Source organism: Conger conger, chromosome 8 (genome assembly GCF_963514075.1).
Source record: "Conger conger chromosome 8, fConCon1.1, whole genome shotgun sequence".
In the NCBI taxonomy this organism is placed as follows: Eukaryota; Metazoa; Chordata; class Actinopteri; order Anguilliformes; family Congridae; genus Conger; species Conger conger.
In genome coordinates, this window is record NC_083767.1 from 39,854,705 (window position 1) to 39,873,324 (window position 18,620).

General features: G+C 46.2%; 1 protein-coding gene across 1 annotated transcript in view; it reads left to right on the forward strand.

Moving 5' to 3' along the window:
- The first annotated feature begins 292 nt into the window (after positions 1–292).
- The window catches only part of nav3 (neuron navigator 3), a 173,711-nt gene continuing 155,383 nt past the window's right edge, over positions 293–18,620 (forward strand). Inside the window, exon 1 of the mRNA XM_061250656.1 lies at positions 293–532. Within this exon, the coding sequence (XP_061106640.1) occupies positions 293–532 (240 nt within the window). The remainder of the gene's footprint in view (positions 533–18,620) is intronic.

Consider the following 18,620-nt stretch of genomic DNA (forward strand, 5'->3'; position numbering starts at 1 on the left):
TAGGAGGGGGCTTGTGTGTGTGTGAGAGAGAGATAGGAGGGGGGTTGTGTGTGCGTGAGAGAGAGAGAGAGAGAGAGAGATAGGATGGGGTATAGGGGGAGTGGAGCAGTCTCTCTCTCTCTCAGATATAGCATGACTGCGTCTCCTCTCCACTTGAGGACTCCTCTCTCCAAGCAGCAGCGGTGCTCCCCCTCTCCTCCGCACGTGGGGAGGCTCCTGGCTCTCCTCTCGCCTCCTGCGCAGGGCAGGGGAGTCTGCCTTACCCCCCACCTCCCCTCCCCTCCCCTGGAACATGCCGGTTCTGGGGGTCTCCTCTAAACTCCGACAGCCAGGCGCGGGCTCCAGACCGGTCCACCCGGCCACCCCCATCCCTAACCCGCGGGGGCGCCTTCCCGGGACGGCCGCCTCCAGGGGGCCCGGCCTCCCTCCTGAGAGGACCTGTCAGCTGTCACTCAAACCGCCCTCTGGGTACCGGGAGCAGGCCACGCCCCCCGCGCGGCGCGCAGAGCTGGAAGATAGCGAGGTCAGCAAGGTCAGTGTCGGGGGCGATGATGTCACGCCGCATCTGTTTACCTTCGTTTCCCAGCGCGGGAGAGTGTGTGTGTGTTAGCATAGTCATTACCACAACAGGCAGTTGTGTAAACAGCTCTAGGGTGAGTTCTTAGTACAAACAACACTTTGTGCTATTGATCTGGGCTACATTAACCAAAGCTTGTTTTGGTTTTTGACTGTTTTAGAGACAAGTGCGTTGGGCTTATAGCAATTAGCAGCAGCAGGTGTCCGATATCATTCTGACTTTTCTCACTTCTAATGCTTTGTTTTGACTGTGTCTCTGTCAATGTTTGTAATTATACAAATATTGATAATCTTTGGAAAGAAGTGGCTTGAAATCTGGGCTTGATTGAAAGCTAACATCTTTCGGTGTGTGTGTGTGTGTGTGTGTGTGTGCGTGTGTACAATTGTGTAGCGTTTTGCTGAGAGGATAAAGATATTTATCTGTGAAATGAACTGCGCTGTCTGTTTGGAAAGCAATGCATAGCAATCACAGGTCCCTGTGGAGACTCTTCTGAAAGGGACACAGTGTGAATCTTTTCCCCACAGAGTGAATTTTAGGATCTTTTCCCCATAGAGTACATTTTAGGATCTTTTCCCCATAGATTATCCTCTTGGGCAGGTTGCCAGAGTTATGCAGACTCTGCTAGGGTTGCCATATGTGCGGATTTCAATTTATTTGTATATGTTCGGTTTGTGGTCCCAACCGGACAAAATAATGTAATGTAATTAATGGAAATTTAGCAGTAGTTTATAATGATTCACAAACCACATCCTCCACATCCAGCACCCTAGCTCGTTCTCAAATAAGCTTCCAGCTTTTCCTGTTGTCCACTTTTGACAAATGTGTAAATGTGGCAACCCTGACCCCTTCTGGCCTCAGGCCCCTATGCCAGTCCTCTGGGACTCAGCATTCGCTCACCACGCGCCTGTCAAACCCCCCGCCGCCCTGTCCTGTCCTCCCCCCTCTCCCTGCCGTCCTGTCCTGTCCCCTCTCCCTGCCATCCTGTCCTGTCCCCTCTCCCTGCTGTCCTGTCCTGTCCTGTCCCCTCTCCCTGCCATCCTGTCCTGCCCTGTCCCCTCTCCCTGCCATCCTGTCCTGTCTCCTCTCCCTGCTGTCCTGCCCTGTCCCCTCTCCCTGCCATCCTGTCCTGTCCCCTCTCCCTGCCGTCCTGTCCTGCCCTGTCCCCTCTCCCTGCTGTCCTGTCCTGCCCTGTCCCCTCTCCCTGCCATCCTGTCCTGTCCCCTCTCCCTGCCACCCTGTCCTGCCCTGTCCCCTCTCCCTGCCATCCTGTCCTGTCTCCTCTCCCTGCTGTCCTGTCCTGTCTCCTGTCCCTGCTGTCACACACTCCACCGCAACAGGCCGGGGCCGCCAGGTTTCAGGAATCTTCCAGAAGGTGGTGTGACATTCCACAGAGTGCGGTACAGGTCATAGAGCAGAGGGGAAGGAGGGGGTTGGAGGGATGGGGGGGGGGGGGCGCATTTGTATTTCTTTAAAACCCCAGTGAAACAATGTTTCTGCACCTTGTGTCTGTTGCAAGACGAAAAGGAGTGGGCAAGTTTGACTGGTGCGTTCGTCTGTCTTGTAAAAGAGTTCACCACCTTTTAAAAAGCCATAAACTGTTCACCAGCTCTAGAACAAGAGCTGATTTTTCCTCAGGGAGGTGATGTCATGATCAAAGCTAGTTTCTGAACCAGCGTGTGTCTGTGTGCCTGTTTCCCTGTTTGCCTGTCAATGGCTGTGGACCGGTGTCGAGGGGTCACTAAAGGTCAGGAGGACTGCGTTTCATCATACCCTGGAGTCATCGCCCCCTTGTTTACCCCGATGTCGATTACACTGCTGCTTTCATGGGGGGGATTAGAGAACCGTGCCGTTCCTTTGATGTGGAAAGTGAGGCGGAGTTCAGCGACACCTCCTCACACTCCTGCAGGAGTGACTCTCGTCATTGCTCATGACGACACCTCCTCAGACTCCTACAGGAGTGGCTATGTGTCGTTGCTCATGACGACACCTCCTCAGACTCCTACAGGAGTGGCTATGTGTCATTGCTCATGACGACACCTCCTCAGACTCCTACAGGAGTGGCTATGTGTCATTGCTCATGGCGACACCTCCTCAGATCCTACAGGAGTGGCTGTGCCTCGTTGCTCATGACGACATTAGCTTAGACAGTAAGAGCAGTTGTCTGGCAGTTGGAGGGTTGCCGGTTTGGTCCCCCACCCTGGGTGTGTCGAAGTGTCCCTGAGCAAGATTCCTAACCCCTGGTGGTTGCATGGCAGCCTTCCTCTGTTGGTGCGTGAATGTGTGTGAATGGGTGATCAGAGGCATTAATTGGAAGTGATTTGTGTAGCCCTAGTTTCTGGAAAAAGCACTGTATAAATGCAGTCCATGTACCATTTCATTTAGCGTTACGTTGGACAGTCGTGGTCTTGGACCAGGGACAGGGCAGCTGAACAGGCCCTCTGAGCTTTCATCAGGCAAACCCCGCTGCTCTGGTACATCTCACCCGGGAAAAGAAGATCAGTAACGACACAGAGAATAGAGAAATAATTAGATTATTATTTCACATATTTCAGTTCTCCTCCACTAAGAGGTTGGGAGAGGCTTTATTTGAAACTGTGAGTCAAACGGGTATTCAGTTATTTCTGCTTATCTGGTGAATCATTATGGCTTAATCAGGAGAGTGAGGAGGATGAAGTGTGATGTTTTTGATTAATGACACTCATCATGAATCGGACTCAGTATGGCGTTTTAGACAATGTGGTAATGAATTAAAATCTGCACCAAGAAGGCTTAAAATAGATTTCCTTTGCGAAGGGGGGAATTTTTACATTTGAAATAATGATAATAAAATAACAATGTCATATTTAAGAGTCCTATAATTTCCATTTGGTTGTTACATTTAATCATGATAGTCAGTTTGTTTATTTTTAAGCTAATTTATTTTGAATTGAGCTCTGGTTTTTGTGTGCCTCAGGAAACAGCCTTATCTGGACAGAAACAACCTCCCCAAGGGAATGTGTCTCTCAGATGTTCTGTCCACCTTTCCCTCTTCCATTTTTTTCCATGTTTAACACATGCTTGTTAAGAACGCATGCATTTAGTGATACACTTTTTCAGTTAAAATACTCATACCAGCCAATGGCTCCTTTCTGTTATAGTTTTTGACAAGTGTTTCTATTTTACTGGTAACATCTCAGACTTTTTTCTTTTATTTTTGCATCTTTAGGTGGCAATCCATTGTACTCCTTGTCCTGTGGTCTAAAGACAAGTTGTAAGACGTGCAGAAAAACTGTTTTTGTCTGTGTGCATTGTGCCGTATCAGTAGGATGTTGTTCCGTTCCGTTTTGGCTCTTGACGTTGTTCGTACTTCCAAGTGTCCGCACTCCCTCACGCATCATTTCCTTGTTTTGTGTGGAAGTGCACCTCAGAACTTGTCCCCTAGTTTTATTATTAGTCAGGAGTCTGTGACGATTGGCAAGCAGTCGCTCTATTTGGAGCACCTACCGGATAACTGCTGAAATTCAGGTTGATGGCTTTGTCATCTGTTCTGTTGGATGGACTGACCTCCCTGAAGTGAAGCCAGGAAGATGGTCAAAACAAAGCCATTCTTTTTGTGTGCAAAAATATTGCATTTACTCATGAGAACATGGGTTATTTGTAAAGAACAGACGTTTACCCTGCAGAAGTCAGAAAACAAGATAAGTACATCCACCGAACGCTTACGGGTGCGGATGACCAGTGCGCTAATCTAGTAGCATACAGTAGCTAATGTCCTAGCACATCACGCTAATACATCACTTGTGACTCCAGCATGAATATACTTACCGTGTTCCACAGAAAACACGGGATGGCGAGTGATAATCGCTTTCACGCTAACTCGATAAGCAAGCCTCTAATGGGAAAATTGGAAAGTTCAGCCACTTTTTTGGGGGAAAAAAACCCTGCAAACCTACTGCAGCATTCGGTCTAGCTGCCCCACAGTTCAGTGAGTTCCCTGCAGCAGACGGGTCCGTGGGATGCCTCTCCGGTCTGGAGGATTTACGCGCGCAGCATGTTAGCGAGGAGAAACGTTTGGGTAAAATAACCCGTAACGTGTGGGAACAGGGCCTCTTGGGAGCAGGGGAGAAGGGTGAGTAATTTATGGGTCTTTTTTCGGTTGTTCGAGAGGGAGATACACCTGAAGAAGCACCTGCATCCTTCTCTGAGACTGCTCTCGGTCACTCCACCGCAGGGAGTGTGTACGTGTGTGTGTGCGTGCGTGCGTCTGTGTGTGTGTAAGAACCAGGCTTACGTTCCCTCTTCACCATCTGCCTTAGGGGAGCGAGCAATGCTGGTGTGAAATTAAATTTTACTTGTGCTTTGATGGAGCACCTGTTTTCTCGTGAAATCAAGTTTCTTTTTATCAGTACCCACCCCCAGGCATTGCAAGGCCTGAGACACAGATGAACAGGTGCCTGTGTCTAACACTGGGTTGTAGTCTGGGTTGTAAAGAGCAGTTTATGAACTCTTTTGCTTGCCTGTGCCAAGATGTTATGACCGAGAAGCTCTCTCCCTCTTAGTGAGCAATACGTGGGTCCCTCACTCTTGGCGGGTGGGAATACATTGTTTTTCCACATAGTTTCATGTGTATGATCATTTCCAGTGTTAATTCAACTGAAGTCCAGTGTTAATTCAAATGTGAGTCCACGAGGAAGTCATATGTACGCTGTAAGAATTGATTTAAGGCTGAAGATTTTACTGTGCATGACGTGGGCATCGTGTGCACTCGTGCTTCCTGCTAAGTGATAACAGTGCTGGGGGTGTGTCAGTAGGGGGCTGCTTTCTGATCTCACATGCTCTCCATGTAGGTGGCACGGTGGCTCAGTGGTCATCAAGAAGGAAGTTATGGCTTTGAATCTAGGGCGGCCGGCTCCACTCTGTGTGGAGTTTACGTGCCCTCGCCTTGTTGTGTGGGTTTCCTCCAGGTACTCCACTTTCCTCCCACACCGAAAGACGAGTTAGGCATACTCATGCCATTGCCCTTCACCAAGGGGGCTGGTCCCTAGGCACAGCACTGTGGCTGCCCAGTAACTAGGTTTATGGGATAAATGCAGAGGACTCAGAAAAGTATATCTTGTATATCTTAGGTGTTCACCGTAAGCAGTTAATGGAAAGATTCAGAAGAACCCAACTTTGGGAAAAGACTGGATTTGTTTTTATTTGAACCCACAGGGTTCACTAAAAGTATATCTTATATCTGTACGTGTTCACTGTAAGCAGTCGACAGAATGGTTTGGAAGAACCCAACATTGGGCAAAGAGTGGATTTGTTTTGATATGAATCCACAGGGTTTAATAGAAGTATATCTTATATCTGTACGTGTTCACTGTAAGCAGCCGGCAGAATGGATTGGAAGAGCCCAACATCGGGCAGAGAGTGGATTCATGAAAGCACAGGCCCAAAACGGGATTAAAGGCAGCCAAGTGAGCCGCCGTCGGCTGTTCCACGGCACAGAGACGGGTCCCATAATCCCCCTCTGCCTCCTGCGGGAGGCCAGTATCGCGCCGCACGCAGCTAATTTAGCGCTCAGATGTCCGACACTACGCCGCCGTCTCTGCAGCCAGGAGATAGCGTCTCTGCCCGGCGCTCACCAGTCACAGATAAACAGTGTTACACGCCGTCTGTCTCGCACGCCTACCCAGCATGCATTTCCCAATCCGCTTCTACCGTGGTTACTGCGGATTCTCCAGGAACTGATTTAACCTCATCATGACTTTATTTGCACGGATTTCTGCTCAGGCGGTCTAAAAAGAAATTTGCATTATTTTTTTGGGCAGAATCACCATTGTGTCTGTCAGTCTTGTAGCAGCTGAAGTGTTCTGGCCCTGGGTGGTCTGCAAGGGGATAGGTCTTCCTTAAGGGTACCATTTTCAGACACAATGGCTCCTGTACTGTCTGAAAAAACAGGACCTGCTGTGTACCAGCTGAAGGACATTTCACTTGGTTTGAGCCATGATGTTGCTAGCAGCACATCTCCGGTCCAGGGATATTCAGCCTCAGAATTCCACCTCACTGAAATAAGACATCCTGTCGAGTTTCTGCCCCACTTTCTGTTGCTAAGGGCTGATCTGAACCTGTGAAGGTCAGGAAACCAAGCATCTTGATTCTCTCTCTTGTGTGCCCTTCTTTTACAAGTGTGACCCACACCTGTTCAGTCTCTTCGGTGGGGGAAAGTGGAGTACCTGTTTCTGAGCTCATAACTGGCCTTGTGGAGATGCAGACCTCACTGTGTGTGGAGATACAGACCTCACTGTGTGTGGAGATACAGATCTCACAGTGTGTGGAGATACAGATATCTCTGTGTGTGGAGATACAGATCTCACTGTGTGTGTAGATACAGATCTCACTGTGTGTGGAGATACAGATCTCACTGTGTGTGTAGATACAGATCTCACTGTGTGTGGAGATACAGATCTCACTGTGTGTGTAGGTACAGATCTCACTGTGTGTGGAGATACAGATCTCACTGTGTGTGTAGGTACAGATCTCACTGTGTGTGGAGATACAGATCTCACTGTGCGTGGAGATACAGAACTCTCTGTGTGTGGAGAATGTAAACACAATGTTTCAGTTAGCAGCATAGCGCACTTGACATTTTGAAAACCGTTGGGGTGTGCTATCTTTTCCCAGGTCATGACAAAGAGGAGATAGGGGGGGTGACATGTCCCAGCCATGGGTGGTCCATCTAGAAATCGAGCAGTTCTGGAGAGTAACACCAAGCTCCTCAGGCAAAATTTTTAGATATGACACTTGGAAGCTACTCCAATTGCTTCTGCCTTGAGGGTACCATTTTCAGACACAATGGTTCATGTACTGTCTGAAAAAAGTGACCCGCTTTGCTACATTCCTGGAGAGTGTCTCTAAGCACCAGAGGCATCGTCTTTCTGTTGGCTGGGGGGAGGAGAGAGTTCTGATAGCGTCTTCTTGAAGGTTACCTTCGCAGGCACACTGGTTCCCTGGGGATGACAGCTGATAGCTTCTTCCTGGCTGTTAACATCTCCAGGCAGGAAGGTTCCTGGACCGTCTGAAAAGCAGGCCTGGATTTCCTCCACATATCGACAGATAATGGAAACATGTTCCGAACGTTTATCTCCCGCAGATAAAGGCTCCTGATTCCTTCCGCAGATATCTATTGATATAGCACTCATATATCGATCTGGTCTCACCTCCCTTTCAGCTTGTCCTGATTAGCATTTCTATACTGAGGCACGGCATGGACAGCTGTCGCTCTGGATGAGTGTAAAAAAAAGTATATTTTCGCCGCACGTGATGTGACCCCACTGTTAGTGACACTGCTCCAGGCTTTGGGTACAAACAGGACGAAAAGCAGAACCCGGGGCCGGCTGTAATTCAGCATAGCGGGATTTTGGGAAACATCCTGTTTGTGCTGAGGGAGTGATTAGCGGGAGACCGCAGCACGCGTTTGGCAGCGCTTGTGTTGGCTGAGAGACGAGCACGGGGAAAACCTGCGCAGTAAGCATCCGCTGGTCCAAACGCCGTTTACTGTACCCTGACCTTCTGTTGACCCCTGTGCATAATAGTAGTTTTTATCACTTAAAGAATGTCTTTTACCTTCAGCACTTTATATGTTTGTGTGTCTGTCTGTGTGTACTCAATGTACATATGGTGAGCTCCATAATGTTTTGGACAAAGATGTATTTTTTCTTGATTTAGCTGTGCACTAGTAGAAATGATGACACTTTTTATACACAGACTTCACAAATGGAACTATAGTGGCTACACTGCAAGATGGAAACCGCTATTTTGCTGCAAAACCCTACAAATGAAAGAGGTTGAGTGAAATTGTGTTGCACATGCTGCAGTATCATACCCTCCTGTTCCTTGCGTGAGTTTCTTCGGACATTTGAGCAAGGGGGAGAATGAGGAAAAAGGGAAGTTTCTCTGGGGCTTTACTGTATACAAGTTCAAAGGTACAGTAATTAAATGATCTGGGGAAAAGCATGCCAGTCCGACCACCATTTGTTTCATGTTTGATGACATAAGAACAAAAGAACAAAGGATTCAAAATAGCATGCAGCATGCTAACCCGCACTCATTAGAATGGGAATTATGAACAAAGACATGGATTGAGCAACACCACAATCTTTTTGGGAACCCCGTTGGCTTTTAACGGGCACTTCCTTCACGGACCATGTACGATAACGTCAGCCTCGTTCCTGGGAATATCCAGCCGGAACTGGACTACAGCCCATGCACTGCAATTAGATACGTCCATGAAAGATTTGGCAAGAGTTAGCAACACATTGAATTGTGAATGAAACATCACTGTTTAGCCGCACTTGCTTAGGCTCAACAATATATTTACGTATGACTGCTATGATATTGAGATAGCTATCTGATTATACTGTGAGTCTGTAAAGATCTAGAGTTTGCAAGTTGTGAAGCATGTTTGTCGCAAGATAGAAAGCTTACCTTTTACAATCTGAATTGTTTGGCCTTCATGTGGTGTGTGCCCTTAAACACATAGACTGGGTATAGCCAGCAGCAGTGTCCATCCTCATGTTACCTTATACCTTTAGTTCTGTCCCAAACCCCCCTCCTGACCCCCACAGGTTGGAGTGTAAGAAGGTGTAAGGGTGACCACATTACCTACTCTTTGAAGCATGGTTTGTAAATCAGAGAGGTCTCAGTACTGGCAAGAGAGGCCGTCTGAGGCTGATTACCACTCTGTTTGGCCCCATGCTCTCCGCAGGGGAACATCTGAGGGACCGCAACGCAAGGCCTCGTGGGTAATTACAGAGCGGCTATCCGTCACGAACGCCCTTTGTAGAGATGGAGCGCAGAGTGGGGTGGTGGTGGGGGGGGGGGGGGGGGGGGGGGTGGCAGGGGGAAGGGGGTATGAGTCAGGGGTGGCCTGTGATCTTTGAGCTGATGACTCAGGATTTACGCTGCACGAGGCCTGCTCCGTCATACGATTTACCACCCTCTGGGGCTCCCGGGAGAACCGTTCTCTTCGCACGCCCGGGAGGGAGAGACGCACTGTGAGGAAAAGACAGAAAACAGCAGTCGTAAATTCATGCAGATGTTTCGACATTGGTCACATCGTCCAGTTTTAGCAGCACTTTCGCTCCGGAGCTGTGCCTTATGGGGCACTGTGGGCCTCTCTCCCTCTCCCCAAGTGCATTGTGGGAAATATTGGACATGTGCGATGTGTCCTGTCATGGCGAATGTACTGTGAGCGTGTTACTAAGTGCTACACTAAGAGCCACTTCCCACAGTCTATAATGCGTATGTGTGTGAGTGTGTGTGTATGTATGTGTGTGTGCATGTGTATGTGTGTGTGAGTGTGTGTGTATGTATATGTGTGTGTGTGTGTGTGTGTGTGTGTGCGTGTGTGTGAGTCTGTTACTAAGTGCTACACTAAGAGCCACTTCCCACAGTCTGTTAATGCGTGTGTGTGTGTGTATGTGCATGTGTGTGTGTGAGTGTGTGTGAGTCTGTTACTAAGTGCTACACTAAGAGCCACTTCCCACAGTCTGTTAATGCGTGTGCGTGTGTGTGTATGTGCATGTGTGTGTGTGAGTGTGTGTGAGTGTGTTACTAAGTGCTACACTAAGAGCCACTTCCTACAGTCTGTTAATGCATGTGTGTGTGTGAGTGTGTGTGTGCGAGTGTGGGTGTGTGCCAAAATCAATTCAAAGATGCGGGAGAGAATAATGGACTCCTGGCACACAGTTCACCTGTGAATAGATGGCTGTGGCTGTGCTGAAGTGATTATTTGTACCTAGAGGCAGTGGAGGGAATAAAATACTAAATTTCATTAGCAGACACAAGGGTACATTCTGCAAACCCACATGCAGAAATAAACACGCAGGTGTACCGATAAACCGAGTGTGCACACACTCACCCTCAACCCTCCTCTCTACACACCCCCCCCCCCCCCCTCCCACACACACACACATAAATACAAAGCCAATTGTATTTGCATAAACTGTTCCATTACAATGCAGACTGCAATCTGTTGGATCAGATGTGTGAGACACTGTTGGAGAACAGTTCTTTTTCTTAAAAGCATCTGTGGCTGACTCAACTGTTTTGGATTATATTGTGTGTGTGTGTGTGTGTGCGCGCGTGTGTCCGTGTGTGCGCATGTGTCCGTGTGTGTGCGTGTGTACGCGTGTGTGGGTATATTATTCTTTTTCCCTTCTGTTACTTTGTAAAGCGTCTTTGTGACAGTCTCCTCTAAATGTGTGCGCGTGTGTGCATATGTGTATGCGTGTGTGTGTGTATGTGCGTGTGAGTGTGTGTATGTGTATGAATGTGTGTGTGAGAGTGTGTGTGTATGAATGTGTGTGTGTGTGTGTGTGTGTGTGCATAGTACATTATAATACACGTGGCAAGTCCAATGCCCCCTGAGTATCCAGCTCAGAGGAATGGCCTGAAGCTTCGCGCAGCATTGCACTTTAATACAATCCCCTGACAGTCAGTGCTGTCTGTGATTATTTCCACCATAACACCGCACTTAATCTCCCCCCCATTAAAGAGCACTAATACCGCAATTAAACAGGGCCCTCTGCCTCCGCCCGTCTCTGGCGGTCGCTGGAGGACTATAACGGGCGCTGGCCCCGTCCCCTGAAAGGGAGAATCAGAGCTGAAGCACATTCAGCCAAAGCCACTCTGCCAGACACTGCTGACCCTGACCAGGGTTTGCCAGGTTTAGAATCTGTCAAACCTGAACAATGTGTGCAGCTGTACGTGTAATCGTGAACAAGGTTGGGACCTGTGAGAACCGGGGTGGGTGAGGGTGTTCCATCAACACAGAACCGATGTAGGAAGACTGGGAAGTCATTGATGCGATTTCCTTACAAACCGCCAGTTACCTTCTTCCATTAATTCCTCATTAATCAATTCCTTTCATCAATTCCGGGACCACAAACTGGACCTGCAGCAAACTATTTGAAGACTCAGTAAGGGAGGGCCACATTATCGCTAACCAATGATAATGCGCTATTTTAGGTCTTTTAGGGGAAACGTGTTCATGTTCAATAGCCCAGTGAACATATTCCTTTATAATCCATTCATGAATGTGAAGTCCTCATGCCTGCCTGAAATTGAAACCTCATTACCTATAATGAGCACAGAACAGGCCTCTGTCTGTCCGCACCAGCAGCTGTTCTGCAATAGTAATCCGCACGCCTGATTTTCTTTCTTTTTTCCTCACTGTTCTGATCTCTGACTCTTCCTGACACAGCGGGGTGTCAGGAATAATAATTTAGGGGGTTTTCTCTGCTGATCAACATAGTGGAGGGTCATATTTGACCCTTAAGACAACACAAAGGTATCTATTAAGAGGTATCTGTGAACTTGCTGGCCAAGGAGACGGTTTGGCATTCAGGGTGGTTCTTAGATTTCTGTGGCATGTTACACTTGGTGTCTAAAACGAATTACTGTAAATCAGTCGGTAGTGGATGGTGGATGGGGGGGTTATGTGGGAATTTGAGTACTTGAAACCTAGATTGCGCTGAAAGTTGCACAATGTTTTATTCTAACGAGGGACAGATGATGGAGTTGAGCGTGATAGATAGTGAAAGCAGCCACAGGTAACTGATGCAGAGTTTTTACTTGTTAATGGAGTATTGATTTTGGAGGGGACTGTGGTAGAAATACAAGCAGGATATTGGCAGCCACTTAGTGAGTTCAGGAACTGTAAAATGAGTGAAACTAAAGCCAATGGCTTTGGCTCCAGCTACAACGGGAAATGAGCCAGATAACTTATATCTCCCTGGCTCAACAACAACTTTAAGAAACTGTATTCAAAATAATAAAATAACAGTTGCCAAGAAACTTTTAATTTTAAAGTTTGTGTATAGAACTGGATTAGGTCTAAACACCACTGAGAAACTTCTGCTTGCGGTCATAATGTTTTGAAGAGTAGGGTTTTTTTTTAATGCTTTTTTGAAGAGCTCAGTTGCTTTCAGTCGCTAGTACCGATTGTTACATCAGAATGTTCAGTTAAGCAAGGTTCTAATCACATATTTGTGATCGCACACTCAAGTTAATCCTCATTAAGTTCATGTGCTTAGCATTAGCATTATGTGCTTAGCAATGGTGCTGAGCATTTTGCACTGTGTCAGCATCCATTTTCAGTACCTGCTCTCAGTGGGACAGACAAAATGACTGCTGTAATTGCATCCATTTGGTTATCATACTGCATGTGAATTTGACTGTATTCATTAGATTATTTAGTGCATTTTGCAACCATGTCTTTCTTGGCTGAATTGCAGTGATGGAGACCACTTTTCTGTGAACTGAACGTTGTGTTTGGTGTTATGTCCTGGCAGCGGTCCCTCTAAAATTGCTGTTTGGAAGGGGAGGGGGTGAATATGAGAGCGTTCATTGTCCCGGGATTGGTTCCTGCTCATATCAGTTTCATTTACTGGGGGGAGGGGCATTCTTCTTGGATGGAGGGGGAATTGGGGGATTTTGGGGTAAACTGCTGGCAGGTATTCAGGATAGGTCATCCGTGTGTGTGTGTGTGTGTGTGTGAGAGAGAGAGAGAGAGAGAGAGAGAGAGAGAGAGCTTGTAAGCTTGTGAATATTTGATAGAAAATGAGTGTGCATGTGTTTGTATATGTGTGTGTGTGTGTGCATGAGAAAGAAAAAGAGTGAGAGAAAGGGAGAGAGGAGGGATTAGGAGAGACAGGAGGGAGAAAGAAAGAGAGGGAGGGAAAGAGAAAGGAGGATGAGAGAGAGACAGGAGGAAGGGAGAGAGCAAGAGAGGCAGAGGGAAGGAGAGATAGACAGAGAGAGGTACTGTAGTTGTGTTTATGTGTGTGTGGTATTAGTCTGTGGGAAACACTACACAGCATTGATTCCCAGTTCCTCTCTTGCCTGCTTTGGCCACATGGAGCAATTACAGTAATCCACACTGGGCAACATGATCGCTGGTGCAGTGTTTCTCACAGAAATGTACGTGCAGGCTTGCGTCTGATCTCTGATTACCCCTTCCATTGAACGCTTTTCAGGGATTATAATTGTTCCGCAAAAGGCCACCCACGCCACCCCACCAAAAGCTTCCATACAGCGGTCAAACCCAACATAATTACAGTATATACACATAGTTACAGTATATACACATGATTACAGTAAACAGATCCCCTCTGCTTGAATAGAGTCACCATCTAGACATGACCCCCTCATTTACTCCGGACAAACTGCTAACCGCCATTTTGAATTAATCCGCTAACAAATATCAAATTATTTGTAACAGCTTCAATACAGCATAAGGTTATGTTAAAGGGATTAAAACATATTTATGATTAAGTGAAAGTAAGCACATTTCTGTAGAGAAATCATGCTGCAGCATCAGTCCAGTACCCAAAGCTTTGAAGAAAGAGCTCAAACCACATCCTCTCTTACACCAAGCAATCCCCCGTTCGGTCCCCAGATCTAACCAGCACACCCCTGGTATTAAAATAATTACAAAATGGCTGCCAATACCACCCCCCCCCTCCCCTCCTGCACTTCCCCAAGAGCGTTCCTTAAACATGGATCCTGTTTCAGACCCTCCCGTGTGAGGGATATGAAGGAGATATTGTCAGACTTCATGTTTCCTGTTTGGACCACCCCTATCCATGAAACATTGCAACACTTACAAAGGAAATGCACAGTGCAGTCTCCCAGGTCTATGAAGGAAAGACCTCCATGCTTTTGAATCCTTTTTGGCCCAGGTTTCTGCTGTCAAAGCTGGACTTCCACATAATTTACTGGGAAAGGCCCCGGTCACGTTGCCTGCTATGTCCAATTTAACAAGCGGTAATAGCTTAGTGTCTTAATACGGTCGTTTTATTGCTATGTTTTTCATAATATTTTGAAGTGACGCTGTAGTGATATTTATCTGCATAACTCTTAACATATGATGTATAATTCACAGTAATGTAGATGGCAGTAATGATTCTGACATTTAAGTAAAGAGTTCAGAAGAAACCAGACAATACAGCTCCTTTGGATTACAGTTTGATGTTTTGTCTCTTGCCAAACTGAAAATAATATTGACCTTTTTTTGTTAGGGCAATCCATTTTGGCAGTGTGGGTCACTATAATATAGATTATGATGCACAAGCAAATAGATTAACATGGGTCAGCTTTAGGACAGCAGTCTCATAACCAACCAAGGTCTTCCAAAGAAAAACAATCATTACATTACTTCACCTTTTTGATTCTCTGTCCCTCTTTAGATAACATATGGTTATGTACCTTTTGTTCAAGGGATTTTTTTTCCTCAAACCATGCAGTCCTTCAGACCCTCAAACTCTCTCATTACATTACATTATTGGCATTTGGCAGATGCTCTTATCCAGAGCGACGTACAGTTGATTAGACTAAGCAAGAGACAATCCTCCCATGGAGCAATGCGGGGTTAAGGGCCTTGCTCAAGGGCCCAATGGCTGTGCAGATCTTATTGTGGCTACACCGGGATTAGAACCACTGACTTTGCGTATCCCAGTGATTTACCTTAACCACTACGTTCACTACAGGCCGCCCCTGTACTGAACACCTCTCATTGTGTTCACTGTTGTATTCTATGTCTTACATATACTGAGCACGACTTTCTGCTGGTGAACAATGTCTGGTAACCGTAGATACCAACAGCAATGGCACCAGTAGTATAGAAGTCCATTGTCGTAGCAATATAAACAGTGTCACAAAAGATAAATTGCAATTGTATGAGTATGAATTCAGAGAGTAAGCGTATCATTGTTCCAAAAAAGTTTTTTTCACTTTATGCTTTGTCAAAAATATTTTCTGTTATGGACTGAATTTGTGCTTCTCCACATTACGATACTTCATGAGGAAGGACCTCTCTGAATTTCAGACTTTTTCATCCAAGTTTTAGGTCACTAAACCACGTTAAGCTCTCATTTTTGTCTGTTTAGAGCCACTGTGGATTTATTTAAACTATTTCTGTGTTTGACACAAAGTGCTTTTCTTTAGGAAATATTGTGCACATGAGAATAAAGGCCCCTCTTGTTTTTGTGGGATAATTCTGTCTCAGTTGTAGGCCATTAAGCCGTGTTAAGCCACATTAAACTCAATGGCTCCCTTTCAGATTCAATTGTGGGCCTTGACTGATTCGTCTGAGTGATTTCTCACTTGAGATCTCCTCCCCACCTCCCTCCTGCCTGCATTATCATATATTTCTGTTGTGTCTTTCTTGTTGTTATTCTCTAAGTACCAATATTTTTCTGTCTTTATGTATGGAATTATTTGTGGAAAAGCATAAAATATGTCGGCTTGCTAATTACCTTCCTACCCTCCTACCCCAAATTTCCATCCTTTTTCTCAAATGCAAGTATCAAATGCAAATACTCACCCAAGTATTGTCACTAAAACACTTAAAATTACAAGTATTTCATACCTAAAAGATGAATTTGACATGAATATAACCTGAATACATGATGCTGATCAATATTATTGATCAATATAATATTCTCTCAGAATATGTTGGACGTGTGGAAAGGGGCTTGGATACGGAGCTGTCCTGGGAAAAGCAGGACGTCTGGTCGCCCTGGCCGATGCGGAAGTCAGCTCATTAACGGCAGAGTAAACAGGAGGGAAGGATGAAAATAAAATTCCAGTTTAGCCGGTGCTTTTTGCACAACAACAGGAAGGATGGTCGTACGTGTGGGGCGACGTTCGCTTCGGAGGTACAGCAAGGGCGGTCGTCTGGCAGTCGGAGGGTTGCCGGTTTGATCTCCCGCCCTGGGACTGTTGACATGTCCCTGACCCCCCAATTGCTCCTGACGAGTTGTCGGTGCCTTGCATGGTGGCCAGTCGCTGTTGGTGTGTGACTGATTGTGTGAAAGGCTGAACGGATAACATATCGCTGTGGATAAAAGCACTGTATAAATGCGGTCCACTTACCGTTTACGTGTTCATAAGGACACGTGGTGGTCTCTTGGCACACTCACCAGGTGCAGGTCACCTGGCGGTATTCAGAGATAAGGCTACCTGTGAGTTTCTGTAGCCTGCTGGGGCATGGACAGCTGTTAACACAGCTTGGAAAGTGGAGGGCGTGTGACAATGAAGAGAAAAAGAGAGAGAGAGAGAGGAAGACGGGGTGGAAATCGCAGTCTTTGTGACTGTATTATTAAAGACAGTACAGTATAAACACACTGTGGCCCAGTAAACAGATACAGTAGGCGATGATTCAGTTATTCACACTTTCTCTTACTCTTTCATTCTCCCCAAGGGATGAAACTAGTGCCAGTTTACCATCACAATGTATCACGTCATCACTGTGCATTTCATTTTTCTGCATTTTGAAACTGCCCTTAAAACAAGGAAAATACAAGAGTGAATAAAACAGCTTGTATAAAGGAGTAGAGTTCAACAGTCGATGTACAAATGGTTCCTTTCCGACCACCAGTCCTGAGGGAGCATTGAGTGAATTGTGGTTGATTTTTCTTTCTCCCTGGATCTTGGTCAAACCGAGATTAACCTGGGATCCATTCACAAAACGACAGCATTGACCTGTTCTCACATTCTTGGTTCTGTAAAAGATTAGACTAGGTGCTCCTGTTTCAACTTGAGCTCTTGGGGGCAGTTACATGTAAAACAGCAATATTACCAATGCTGGAATCAAAAAGTGGCCAGTTTCTAATTGCTCAAATCAGTGAATGTTTTTGTGAAGCTGGTTGAGATGCAGAGGACTGCCTTTCTCACACCGGATTGGCAGATGTTGCCTCTCAGCCCGTCTGGTTTTATTGTTTTTGGCTGTGTTCGCCCTGTGTGCTCGTTTGTGCTGTAAAGTTGCTCTGTGGTTTCTGCAGAATTACCTCCTCATTTGTATGTAAATAGGGCCCAGATAAATAACTGGGCTGTAATTTCAGCGCTCAACTACCAAACGGTCAATAGGGCCCTGATCTCAAGCCACAGGTCATTCAGTTGATTGGCATGGTGGTGCAGTGGGTAGCACTCTTGACTCACAACAACAAGGTCCTGGGTTCAAGCCCCAACCGGGCCTTTCTGCGTGGAGTGTTGCATGTTCTCCCTGTGTCTGTGTGGGTTTCCTCCGGGTACTCCGGTTTCCTCCCATAGTCCAAAGACATGCAGGTTAGGGACTACAGATGAAAATTAGCTCATTAGCTAACTGGCACATTTACATTGATGTGGAAACTGAAAATGTTGATTAGTGTGCACCATCCCTGATAAAAAATTGCAGCAGCCCAGAATCTCAGTGTGTTATTCAACTTCCCGATGATGAGGTGAATGACAAAATCACAGTTCAACATCTTTGCATCGCCTAAAATGGTTTGCGGTAAACATGTGTATTCACACATTTTTCAACTTAACCCGTGAAAGTGAACAAGCTTTTCTGACTCAAGCACTCCCTGTCAACATGTCGACAATTTTTATTACTTCCTCCATACCTCTTTCCATAGATCTGCAGTGACGTCATTGAGTTCCATCATCTGGTTTGTGAAAGAGCAGCGAAGGTTGTACGTCACCAGCATATAATTCACATGTACACAACCCTGGCCGACCTTGGAGCTGTGTATTTGCCCGCTGATGTGCACTCAACCCAAAAAGGAAAGCTGTCTTTGTAGGTCTCGTCGTGAGAGCATTTCCTGGAGGTTTGATTAAAAACATCAGATTCGTTAATATGGTTGTTTCTCGTTTGTTATGTCTTGTGCCTCTGCCCTTGGTCTCGTTGCTGTGATGACACTGTGCCATAACAAGCTCGTAAATTGCTCTTGATAAATGTGTACACCAAATTTTTGAATAATAATAAACACCCCATATTCCCATCCATATCTTTATGGGATGAATGTACACCCCTTAATATATAATAGGTTTGAAATTATGTAACTGAGTACATGGTATTTATCTTCTAGGCAAGCAGAGTAATTTATGGCAGTATATTAAAGAGCTCCTTTGAACTGCCATTGAAGAATTATTACTGCATTTTGGGTCTTATTGGAGCTAGAACATTGTTTACCACTTCCCTTGCACCATAATGGCCGCTTTTGACATGCAGGCAGTGCAAAGCCGACTGGGAGAA